At 35.6% G+C, this 13,669-nt stretch overlaps 1 protein-coding gene across 1 annotated transcript; it reads left to right on the plus strand.

Moving 5' to 3' along the window:
* Positions 1-3,507: 3,507 nt before the first annotated feature.
* LOC111425433 (nuclear pore complex protein Nup98-96) lies at positions 3,508-10,090 on the plus strand. The gene is made up of 5 exons (XM_023059436.2): positions 3,508-3,879; positions 3,938-5,164; positions 5,224-5,362; positions 6,128-8,260; positions 8,477-10,090. Exons 1-5 carry the CDS (start codon positions 3,834-3,836, stop codon positions 9,993-9,995), a joined length of 5,064 nt encoding a protein of 1,687 aa, XP_022915204.2. The 5' UTR covers positions 3,508-3,833; the 3' UTR covers positions 9,996-10,090.
* The last annotated feature ends 3,579 nt before the right edge of the window (positions 10,091-13,669 follow it).

A 13,669-nucleotide genomic window follows, 5' to 3' on the forward strand; every position in this document is an offset into this window, starting at 1 on the left:
TGACCTAATTGAAGTTTTCAAACTACAAAAGAAAGCGACAAGAACATTTTAAAACTCTAAAAATACCGACATTACCATCCTCATATATACTTATGTGCCTAGACTATATACACAAAAACAGGGATTCACTAACCACAATTACAGAGTCTCACCCCTACTGCACCAGACAAGGAGATGACATCAAACTTCCATGTCACAGAACAACATCACAAAAAAATTTTAGATATATATCTATAAAGTTATACAATGTATTATCCCCATTTCAAAACATTGAATATGAAGAGTTTTAAGAGTTAGTTCTACTCCACAGACGAATACTTTGTAGCAATGAAGATAAATTAATGAATACCTGTTTTCTTTATTGTCATTATTATTACGACTTTTATTTGACTAGAATATTGTATATTTTGATGCATATTCAATAAACTTATTATTATTATTAGTTAATTAAAAAGATGTTTGAGATCCTGACCAAGACTGGCTTTAGTAGGGTGCATAATCGGCTCATTTGGAACATTTATAAGGACCCTAGGAGTGTTATTGGGGTGAGAAACTCGATATCTGACTCTTAAGCTTAAGAAGCGTTGATAACTTGGAAAGGACAAGTCTCGAAAATGGGTATATGGATGGAAGATCCAACCCTGGCAACCTCTTTCGTTGCTGATGACCAAGTTATGGTAGCAAATGAACTGAATCAATATGAATAAAACACGAAGAGGAAAGTTGATGAAAGGAATCAAGTTGTTACATAACAATGCAAGACCATCTCAAATCAGGCGAAAGCCTAGATAATTTTATAATTACAATTCTGTATACAAGATAGAAGTAATATAATATATAAATAATATACCACATTCAATACAAGAATGATTCAAAAAAAAATATGTACAAAAATAAAAAAATATTATAAAAGAATGCGTTATTAAGAAAAAATCCCGAAGATATAGGCGGAGTTCAGGTCAACCCTAATCTTCCAGTCAACCTAACAGAAAGAAAGAGTAAAGAAAAAAAAACAAAACAAACAAACAAAAGAAAAAAAAAGGATACCAATACCATTTGCAAGGAAATAATGAAAACTCAGAAGAATTAGAGATAAAAGTTACAGGTATACATAGACAGGTAGCTACACACAGACGCCCGCCGGCACTCAAGCCAATCAGGTGCTGAGGTGGTGTTAGTTTACCCCTGAAGCGAACATTAACATTATGTCCGTTCTGAATTTAATCCTATCGTGCAGGTATGGAGGGGTACCTTCAGTGATGACCCTATAATACAAACAGGCCTTGTGGATGTATCTGCTTAAAACCAAAAAGCGGATTGTAATTCATTTCAAAATTCATTCAATCAACGTGTTCACTTATTTCATTAAATTATAATTGTTATTAAATAAATTATTTTATTAACCACACCACACCAGTTTTGAAGCTTTTGAATTTTTCCTTGATGCTTGGAATCGTCTCATCCATGACCAATCCGAGGTTTTTGACAGACTCACTCAATGGAATAGGAGTATTTCCTATCGACAGGTGATAAAACCCATCAATAAATTGGAAAAGTATGTGTTGTTGTGGTCGATCCGAGATTTCATCCGTTCTTTCTGTTGGTTCCCTTTGGAAAATGGCAGACGTTTCGCCAAGATCACACCTGACATCTTCAGTGGGTTGTCGTAGTCTCACAGCTATATCAACACTGAACAATGCGCTCAGCCTTCAGAAACTCCGTCAGTTATTTGTTAACTATTTTTTCCAAAACTTTTGATAAGAAACACAAAATGCTTATGAGTCTTAGACATGAGTATTCGTTTGGACTTGGTAACTTTGGTACCAATACTAAAATATCACTCTCAGACACCAACTTAAATTTTGCCAAATTTTGCCTTACCAAAGTCATTAATTAAATTATTAACTCTACAGCGGCCATAGCATTGAAATTCCAAAAAGAAGATATTTAGTTATTTTTTAAGTGTTGTGGAAGAGAAATTGTTTTTATAGCTCTTGGAAATGTACCTCAACATAGAAGAAAGAGAGGTAGACCAAATACATCCTGCTTTAAGGGATGAAACAGATTATGAAAGAGACATGGAGAAATAGAGAATCAATTATAACATTTAATAATCGTGATTTATTCACCTGATGGATGACTATATTAAACGTCGATTAAGTAATATTAAGAACACGTAAGATTGAAAGTTAAGAAATAGTTTTAAATTAATCATTCGATAAAAATTAAAATTTAATAACTTTGATAACCAAAGCTATAAAAACGCAGATTTTAAGCATCCATAATTATTTGCACAGCAGCTATGAACAGCAGCAGCTCCAAGAACGAGGATTTCAACCAAGTTGATACCTCATCTTTAGAACATCATTTCTACAGCCATTTCATGTTGTAAGTAATTTTTTTAATATTTATTTATTGAAATAAAAGAAATTTTTAAAGAACTATTTATAATTTATTAAATATTTTTTTATTTCTTATAAATGTGAGATCAAATTTTATACAAAAAAAATTTTTTGTATAAATTTTAATGCGAAAATACAGTTTTTGGCAACCATGTTGAATAACGGCAAAACTAACATAAATACATTATTTTTTTTTTAAACTGTTATTAATTATTGGATTCAACTGGAATTCGTTCAAGAAAGATAATATGTCCCTCCTCCGCATCTTCTCTAATATCAAAGTGCAATTGACGATATTTCATTCGAAGGAAAATGAGGATTAACATTACGTCATGGGATGTCAGCGGGATGTTCAAACAATCAGCTAATGTGGTGTAAAGGCATTCGAAAGTAATCATGGACGGTCGAGGGCCTTCTTGTATTAGATGCATAAGGGCCCCACGAGTTTTTCTTACAATCTCAATAAGATTATCATTCGGCGTGATTTTGAACAAATCCGTTTGTGGTCGGAACTTCAATAAAAACAATAATAAACACAAAATGTATATTAAATTTTTTTTTACTTACACATATGATTTCCGGGTAATGCCCTTGGTCTTCTTGTAAATCCGGAATTTCATCCATGACTTCGATTACAAACTTTTTAGGACGATTAAAAAAAAATCTGCGCTCGATCGGACAACCAGCACGCAAGTGGCACTTTTCTAGATACTTCTAACAATAAAAGAAGGGTGCGCACTTGCCTTAGTCCTATTGGTGCATTTAACATCCCAGCGATCTACGCAATCACCGTTTCTTTTTAGCCGGTGCTTTTATTTCCGGTTTTATAATGTGAAGTTGCCGGAAATGATTGGGTAAAAAATTAAATATTTTTATTATTAGTTAACTTTGATTATACTAATTGAAATTTTAAGATTCAGCTTCTATCTATCTTAGCGTGAATATATGACTTCTTCAACTAAGAAACAGCAACAGAAGTATTACTAATTTAAATTAATTTTAAATGTTTAAATAAATTTGTGCCATCTAGCGGGTGATACATGTAAATGTAAGTTTATTAAGCTGGTTTTTAGATGGCGCTCATGCGAATCCAAATTTTTTTGTTGTGCATCAGTTCCTGTTTTTATAATGAGGTACAACGATGACGCAGTATTTCCAAATATTGCGAAATATTGTGAAAATCATAATTATTTGTTGCCAAACAAACTTTCAAGGACCTAATGCACGCGACGAGATGTACATAAACAAATAATTTTAATGAATACGCATGCGCTATGTTGAATTTCGCTCATTATACATAAGCAAGATGGTGGCAATGTGTTTTGTCCGTTACAACAACACCGGCGTGTGAATTTAATCGTGATAACTGTGGTATTTTAAGTGTTATTTTAGTGTATCCGGTGTAAAAACGTTGTATATTGGTTATTAATCATGTTTGGAAGGCCAAGTGGCTTCGGAACACAGCCTAACACGTTTGGTATGCATCAAAAAACCACATTCTTTAAACGATAAGTTTTTTTAATTTCGTTCGTTAGGTTTCGGAACAACTGCCTCAAATACTTTCGGTCAATCTAATCAATTGTTTGGAAGCACAGCGGGAGGATTTAATTCTGCAGCGCCAGTTTTTGGATCAGCAAACACTCAACCCATGTTTGGAACAACACCATCATCTGCAACACCCTTGTTTGGTACCTCTAATACCTCAACGTTTGGTCAACCATCCCAAACTGGATTTGGATCATCATTATTTGGAACAACTGCCCAAGCTTCTAGTAGTGGCTTATTTGGGACATCTAACACAACAACATTTGGTACACCAAATAAATCCAGTGGATTTGGCTTTCCCTCAAGTAGTGGTGGAGGTTTATTCTCTCAAAGCAATCAAACACCACAGCAAAGTACTTCTGTGTTTCAATCAAACACAACACCAGGACTATTTGGTGGAACAAACACCTTTGGGGCAAATACTGGACAATTAGGAACTGTTATAAAATTTGTGCCTGTTACTGGAACAGATTCCGTTCAAAAGTCAGGTCTTGTTCAATCAATAAACACAAAACATCATTGTATAACATGTATGAAAGAATATGAGGGAAAATCCCTTGAAGAATTACGATTTGAAGACTATCAAAGAAAAAATAAAGGTCAACAACCGTTTGGCCAACCACAGCCTTTTGGAATTGCCTCAACTTCATCTTCAATTTTTGGACAACCAGATAAATCAACGTTTGGTGCTCCAAGAACTGATTTTGGAACGTCAACATTTGGCATGGCAACCCAAACAACAACTCCAAACATGTTTGGAAAACCTGCAACTGGTTTTGGAGCTGCAACTTCAGCAACTGCCTTTCCATTTGCTGCAAATACCTCTTCATCCGGCTTATTTGGATCTACAACAGCTCCTAAACCATTTGCCGCCCCAACTAATCAAATGTTTGGTGCAACTCAACCACAACAAAATACTTTTGGAAATGTTTTTGGACAAACAACAAATCAAAACTCGGGTGGCGGTATTTTCGGCAAACCAACTACCACTGGATTTAATACAACTCAGTCTGGTTTTCCTTTTGGTACAGCACAACCTACCCAAACTAATCTATTTCAACCTCCAAAACCCAACACAGGATTTGGAATTTTCGGACAAACAAACCCTCAAGTTCCTACGTTTGGCCAACAACAGCAGCAACCCAGCTTTGGACTCTCCCAAACATTCGGAAAAACAACTCAACCACCCTTCGGACAACCCACACAGTCAACATTCGGTATTTCAATCATTTTAGATTAAAAGTAAATTTAATAAACGATTTTTTGTTTTATATAGGCACCCCATCTATTTTTGGAAACCAACAAAATAAATGTGTGTTTGGAAATACTTCGGGAACATCTCTTTTTGGAAACACATTCCAACAAAATACACCATTTCAACTCAATACACAACAACAACAGCAGACTCCAACTTTGTATGCTATTTAATTTTTTTCTTCAAATTAATTTGTTAAAATAATATTAAGATACAGAATAACAGAATTTTTTATTACCATAGAGGCTTCTTGGATTTGGACAAATTAATATTATATACAAATGTGTGAAAGTTAAGTGTAGGCCACTTCATTTAAATTATAGTATTATTAAATTAGTTCTCTTCTTTTTTATGGAATTAAATGTTGTAGTGAAGTGAGTAATTGAGTGATCAGAAAAGTACCTGTATGCTAAGACAGCTAAGTCAATATTTATGGGGCAAGAACCTTAGCACTTCAAAATCTAATGCAATTCCACAGTAGTATGAGTAGATGAGGAGTTACATCATCTCATCCACATCAGATTCGGCTTCAACTCAAGTAACATGAAAGATTCTCCCCAAAAACTAGGAAATTTCAAGAATCCCAGCGTTTAGAATGTTTGGAGATAGAACAAGGACTTCGCCTGGGATGAAATAAAATGAAATATCTTTTAATAAATAGGATATGAGACTTTTTAGATCCGTCTCAAACACACGAAATTCTACACTATGCTGAAAGAAGTTCCAATTTACATCATTTGAGACGAACACAACCACCAGAACAGAATATGTTAAGTCAAGAAGAATAAAACATTTTAAAACTTAATTTTATTATAATAAAAGTGAAATTAAAAAACAATTATGAGATATTTAGTTTATTTTAAATTTTTTCTTAATTAAATTCCTTGTTTTTCTCTTTATTAATACATTCCTTTTTTATTTCTAGTAATCAATTGGAGACTCAAGCACAAGAATTAAGAGCATTGGTTCATTTCACTGACCCATATGGTTACAACAACCACTTAAAAGGATTATCACCTTTAAAACCTTCAAGTGCTGCATACGTAACGAATCCAAAAGATATACAAAAGCTTTTAGAATCGCCTCCTCCGATAGCGGTGGTTTCCCCGATGAACAAAAAATTGTCGGTATTGCCGATATCTGCAAAGAAAACGAATTTATTCGATGATATGTTTGAAAAGGAAACTCCGGAAAATATAAACTTTACGTTGAGAACGTCAGCGAAGCGTTTGGTGATTCGTAAAGATCGTGTAAAAGATGTTGGTGAGAGCCCGAAAATTTCGTTGTTGGATGCAAGCGATACGGGTAGTTCGGTTAATATAACGGCAAGCGCTTCTACGTTGGATATAGTTCCAGCTGAATCATACAAAGATTCATCAACTTTGGATGCTCAGGATTCGATGACATCTTTAATGACTTTTAATTCAAATTTAATCATGGATAACACCAATACCGATACTATTTCTATAAGTTTAACACAAGCGAGTGGCGATACTATAACAACTCAATTGAGGTTGGATGAAGACCTAACGGATGAAACATCTCAAATTGATTCATGTGGGGTGAAATTAACTCGACCTGAATATTACACCGTTCCACCATTAGATAAATTAATAGAACATAAACAAAGTGATGGAAAATGTTTAGTAAAAGGATTTACCATTGGAAGAGTAGCTTATGGAAACGTATCTTTCCCTGATGTTATGGACGTTTCAAACCTTAATCTTGACGAATTAGTACATTTCCGCTACAGAGAAGTAACCATTTATCCTGATGATTCGAAAAAGCCACCGTTAGGTGAAGGATTAAATAGAAGAGCCCAAGTTACGTTAGATCGTGTTTATCCTAAATCAAAAATGGATCGAAAATTAATCACAGATGTGGATATGTTAATTTCAATTAATTTTTCAGATACATTGCGGGATCTTTGTGAAAAGCATGGCACAAAATTTTTGGATTATCGCCCTGAAACGGGGTCGTGGGTTTTTATGGTCGATCATTTTTCCAAATATGCGTTTGATGACGGTGAAGAACCACCAGAAAATAAAGATAACTGCGATAAATTCTCCGGTTTAGAGAAGCAGAAAAATGGTGTAGATGTTATTAAAGGAGATATACTTCCTAATGGGATTATCACAAGAGATGTTAATAACAAGAGCGATTTTGAACATAATCATGTCATAAAAAGCATAGATGATATACAAATTGATGTGGAAATGTTTAACGGAATCGAAGAGGATTCGTTAGGTCCAAATGGGGCTAGTATAGAAACCCTCGATTTTGATTATAGTAGTTTGAGAGACACCGAAAGTGATCAACACTCACTTGCGACTACATTAATTTCAAGAACAAGTCTGGATGGTGCTTCACCTAAAAGTATTTTCGTGATGAAATCATCGCTATTTGACCAAACAGCTTTGGAAGTTATCGAAGGCGAAGATGAGGTCCTTGATACAACGATGAGAAGGTCGTCTATGGCACAAATAATGAAGCGCGGACTCGCAGTCAAAGAAGCAGAGAAACAACTTCGAAAACCAGTTATAATAAAACCGATTATTTTCCCACTCGTTGACGGCGATTTATTTTTTGATAAACCTATGTATAACCCAAGAAATCATCTTGATGCTTCAATTTTTAAAGGGTCTTCTTTTAAAGTGGGCTGGGGACGCGGGTTGGTTTTAGTAAATCCGAGCCATTTTAGTAGAATGGCGGATGAATTAGATTCTGATTGTCCGGAAGATTCAATAGCAAATACTGTCCAAATGGTCGATTTTTCGGGATTAAACGAATTCGATCCTTTTGAAGGAAAATTTGAAGAACATTTACAAATTGTTTTGGATACATCCGATATTGTGATGGATGAGAACAATATTCCACTGTTTACAATTAGGCAAGGAAGAGCGTCTCTTTTGAAACATCAAGCATTAGCGATAGAAACTGCTAAAGAATATCCTGATAATCCGATGGTGTCTTATTACGAAGAAATTTGGAATTTATGTACCGCATTTTGGGGCCCAATAACACCGCCAACAACCAGGCGTGACTTATTCTCGACTTGGTATGTATTAAACACTTTTTTTAGTAGTAAAAATAAATAAAAATTGAATAGTATGGCAAAGGCTCACCTAATCAATTTCCCATTGTTATTAAAATCCATGTTTCCACATCTGAATCACACAACCAACCTATTCCGTAAATACCGTAAAAGTAATTAAATAAACAATTTTTATAAATTTAAGCCGCTCAAAGGTGTAATTAAATTTATATTGATCAGGTTAGAAAGAGTCGTTAAAGCAACCGTCGACGATGAATTAACCGCTTTATCTGAAGAAGAGGTCGAAGACGAAGAAATTCTTTACAAAAGAATATTTATAAACCTAACTGGAAATAGAGTAGAGAAAGCCGCTGAATTGGCGGTTGATAACGAATTGTTTAATTTATCTCTGCTGTTGAGTCAATTAAATTGTAGCGAATCCACAAAATCGATTGCGAGTAAACAGTTAGACCATTGGAATATATCTACAAGTGGGGATCACATAGATCCATCGTTCCTAAAGATTTACATGTTGGTAGCTGGGCAAAACGTAAATGGAACTAAAGATATCACAACAACGGATGTTTTTAGTGTGTGCGAAGACTTAGATTGGAAAAGATGTTTAGCTGTTATGTTGTGGTTTATTTCAAAAGGATATCAAGATATAACGCAGGCCGTCGACTTATTCCAAGAAGATTTTGAAAGCTTTGGGTTATCAGCAAGACCTCTTCCACCTGGTGCACAAGATACAAAAGTGTTAGATATACTTTATCATCTTATGTTATTACATTGTCATAGATCAAAATCATTAGAACCCGTTTTAGAACCAGAAACCCATTCTCTTTTACCCACAGACTACCGTTTTAGTTGGTTAATGTTACACACATTACTAGGTTTAGAGGTAGGCTCAATCAGCCATTTAGCAAAAACGTATATGACCACTTGTTTAGCGCAACAACTCGAAAGTATGGAGTTATACAAATGGGCGATATTCGTATTGCTATTTATAGAGGATATTAATTTGCGAACAAATTCTATTAAAGGAGTCTTGTATAGAAATTTGCCTCAAGATGTAAGAGAAAATGATTTGGAAGAGATATTAGTAAGAGAACTTTGTATTCCCACAGAATGGATACATGAAGTAAAAGCTCATAAATCAGGTATACTTGGTAAAGATTGGGAGGCATATAGGCATTTTGCAAAAGCTGGTAATTGGGAAAAAACCCTTGAAATGGTTATAAATAATATTGTACCTTCATTACTAATAAATGATCATTTTGATTTAGTTCGATACCTTCTTAAAGATATTGAACCGGGTTGTCGAAATCTCGATAATTGGGAATCGCAAGGTGGCCTTTTATTAATGTTCCTAGATATACACGAAAAATTTTCAGAAAAAGCTTCTATTGATATAGAAGATGCAGCCCTTATCCACAGTTTATTAGCCAATGTGTGTTTTGGTCTTAACCAATTCCCAACTAAAACGGACGCTCAATTTGCCGGTTTAGCAGAAATCGCAAAATATTGTCATTTATACAGAGAACTTTTATACGCGCAAATACCGGCAATCCCATTTCCAATAACACTCCCGGAAAGTCAACTAACAGCAATCGGTATGCCGCCCGATTACCAAATGGAAGATGTTGAAGATTGCAAATATTCAAACGTTAGCTCTAAACCTGAAAGTATCGATTCTTCGTCAATTAAATGGGATGACCACATGATTTTTGAATCCACCATTAATATTGGAGACGCGTAATTTTTGTTCTATATTCTGTATTTTCGTTTTTCTCGTTATAAATGTCTTTTTTTTTCGAAATCGTTAAATATTGTCGTTTGTACAGATCGCTGACGTTTATACATTTAAGTAAACCGATTATCTGCAACACTATTTCTTATGTAACACTACCGTTTAAGGAAAATCGTTTTCTAGTTATTGGAAATAATTCTTTGATTTGTATTTGTGAATTCAATAAACTTTCTTATATTAAAAAATTAATTTTAAAAATATTTTATTTTTATTTACAGAAAAGGTGGGTGTGATGATTCAGACCCCAATTCCTTTAATCTAATTGTGATATAACTTTATTAAATTTTTGATTTTGAGTATTAGGTTTTATTTGAAAATTAGATACGTTTTGTGAGCACCATCTATCTTTAAAATAATTGTAGTATATTCGAAGATATACAGAGACCTTATTTGCAAATTATTGTAAATAAATTTGATTATATTATTAAATAGATGTGGTGTAATATTTTTGGGCTAACTAATATAGATGTTTTGATATAAAATATTTTATGTTGTGGTTAAAGGGTCTGGCCAAAAGATGGCGCGACGTTTTAAGAAAGTGTAGGTTGACGAAAATTTAGGTTGTGATTAATTTAATAAAACTAGATGTCGTCCCGCGGTGGGAGATTCGAATGTAAAATTGTAAGATAACGTCTTGTAGGAAGGAAATAGGGAAAAGTGGTTGGCGTTAAAGGTTAGATTGGGATATTAACATTCAGAATGGGGTACCGGTAAAGCCTTACACATAGCCCGGGTTAAGATTGGTCCAGATAGAGACCCATTTGTTCTGTGACGCCTGATAGCACAGGCAGAATCTGCATATCTGATTTCGGGTCGGTCGGTTTTGTAAGTCTAGGGGTTGTTGACTTGAAAAATGGCCCTCTTCGGCTTAAGCTATGTTTATTAGAAAAACTGTTAAGAAGAGGACCCTCTCTTTAGTGGGCGCGGGCCATTATTCACTCCGTTTTATCTACTGTCAACTAATACATAAAACGAACGGATAAAATAAAGCTATCCCTCGAGATAAAAAAAGGAGCTGCGATGCCCGAGCATCACATATATTGAAATATGAGGACGATAAAATATGGCGATAAGCAATCGGTACGTTCCCGAAGAAAACGAAAAGCCTAATCTCAATCTAAAAAAACGAGTAATCTTAATTATTACAATCCGTCCTTTTTTAACTTTTTCTCAATTTTAACCGTATAAACATGAAGATATTCCCCGAGATAACGGCGCGGAAAGACAATATTTCATCCCCCCGGCTGCGGTGGGACACATGTTTTTAAAACACTCAGATAGAGCCGGTGGGAGTACATAAAAAAAACGGCGAAATCTCATTTTTGAGACCATCTCATAAAATAAATGGCGCGCGGCAAATACACTTAAAGTAAATGTATTTTTGTGTTTTCCGACGACGTTTCCTACGAATACGGCCGCTAAGAGGTCATTATTTTGTATTCCAAGGGTGCGGTCCCTCTCAAATCTAAAATCCTCAACGTCCAAAACTACCATTGATTTATAAATATTTTCATTTCTTTTTATCCCTTACGAATTCAAATCAGTATCTATCGAATGTGAAAATTGCGACTTTTTGAAAAGGATTTGATGTACATTGAAAAGAAAAAAAAAGTTCGATAATAAGAAGACGGGCGTCAGAATGGGTTTTATTGTAAACTGACGGACGGGAGGCAAATTTGGAAAGCGCCAATCCTTTTCAACTGAAACGTCAAATCGAACGACAAAGCCTCACGCAGTCGAGAGACGACGAGTCCCGACCGTAACCACGTATCCCGAGGGTTTAGTGACAGATGAACGAAAAATTCGCTTCTTATCTGTAGTCTAGTTTTTAAAATCTGCTTTCCGCCGGAGATTGCGTTGGCTTTTTTTAATTTCCATACGAAGAACGTGCGTTCCTTCACGTCGTTTTTCCTTCAATGTGGGGGAAGAAGAAAAAATATAAAAACGGGGATGAGACTTATTCCCATGGATAGCCCCTAAGATCTCTGCGGTCAGTCTCTTCTATTTTTCAAAAGATTTATCACAAACGAAAGGAATTTATACGGCAGTAAAAGCATCCCTTGGACGACGTCCTGATCTCTTCCGCGGAATATGTTTGCATTTATGTTAAACTGTACACGCAAAAAAGCCCCGGGCGACCGGGACCGGAAGTGCCGGAAAAATGCGGAAATATTAGCGTTTTGGTTAAATTTACTATTTGCATAATGGTATCGTCCCCCCTCCCTTTAACTTCTTTTCCTACCACGCGAAAATATGGGATACGGAAATGATTAAATAAACGCACCACCTTTTCTTTGCTCAAATCGTTGAAATCGCTTTATCTCCCCTCTCAACTTCGTTACACATTCCTCACCGAATACAAAATCCCCACATCTGAATCTTTTACAGACGAAACTTCTACAAATGTAAAACTTATCTTTAAAAAAAAAATGATGTTATTTTATATTATATAAGGATGATGGAGATTAATTGTTTAATGACTCTGATGATGGTTTTTGATAAAAATTGGTGACGACGTATACAGTTACAAAGGGATGGTTCCATTTGGATGAACGACGAACCGGTGTTTAATATGGCGCACACGACCGATTTTTCTCTCCATTTTTGAAATCCGAGTAGAGCACTAAACGAACGCTGCGGCCGAAAATGATAACGTACGAGCTACCTGCATAATTTATTTACCGAGATCAAAGCAAGAGGCACAATGCGACGAGTGGCCCAAGTGTTTAATGGGCGATTTTACGGATTATTAGGAATTTAAATGCACTGTCGTTCTGGGCAACTGGGGCACATATTAAGATCAAACGAGCTTTTCTATTGAGAGCGCGGCTTTTGAGCCGACGTTGGCAGCGCATTGAAAAACATGTTTAACCGACCGCCTCGTTACGAAACGAAACCGCCAACCAACTACACCCCTACTCTCCCAAACTGTGTGCCGCCACCGCGTTTCCGTAAACACGATACCCTTCGTAATTAATCGAGACTGTCTCCCGAAAAAGGATTTTATTTTAACACAGGATCGAAAACGTAGAAGCCGCACTTACCAGACCGAACCGAGTTCTGAAACTGTAATAATGCGCACATGCTGCCACTTATTAAGGGTAATTAGTAGTCAACCCCCGGTGACAAGGATAAAACCGCTAAGATTACGTTATCATTTTCTCCCTTACACAAAAATACCGCGGAAATTTGCCGCGAATAATTTCGCGTAAACGAGTAGTCCCAAAAAGGGGTGCTCCGTTTTTGAGGGGGTGGGTTCTCGACAACGGTTTGGGGGGCTAAATGTGTCGTACAACTGCAAAGCGTACAATGATAGCGACGCGGGCGGTTGTCGATTTGAAAAGCGCCGTGAATTCAATTTTAAGCCGCCACAATAGACAATCTGGAAACGCGGTTTTAACTCAGGGGGTTGATACCCAGACACGACGTGCTCCACATCGTCACCGCTTTTACGGATTCGTCCCGTTCCTGTCCCTTGCTTGTTCAAAATTTATATCCCAAAAATTTTCCAACATCACACGTAAATCCCACACTATTTTATTTGGACCTTTTCGTCCACTTTATCGTCAATTGAAAAACTGAAAATTAATCCTTGTTTTTTCTTAATAATAATTGCCTCAAAA

The sequence above is a fragment of the Onthophagus taurus genome, chromosome 8 (assembly GCF_036711975.1).
Source record: "Onthophagus taurus isolate NC chromosome 8, IU_Otau_3.0, whole genome shotgun sequence".
NCBI lineage: Eukaryota > Metazoa > Arthropoda > Insecta > Coleoptera > Scarabaeidae > Onthophagus > Onthophagus taurus.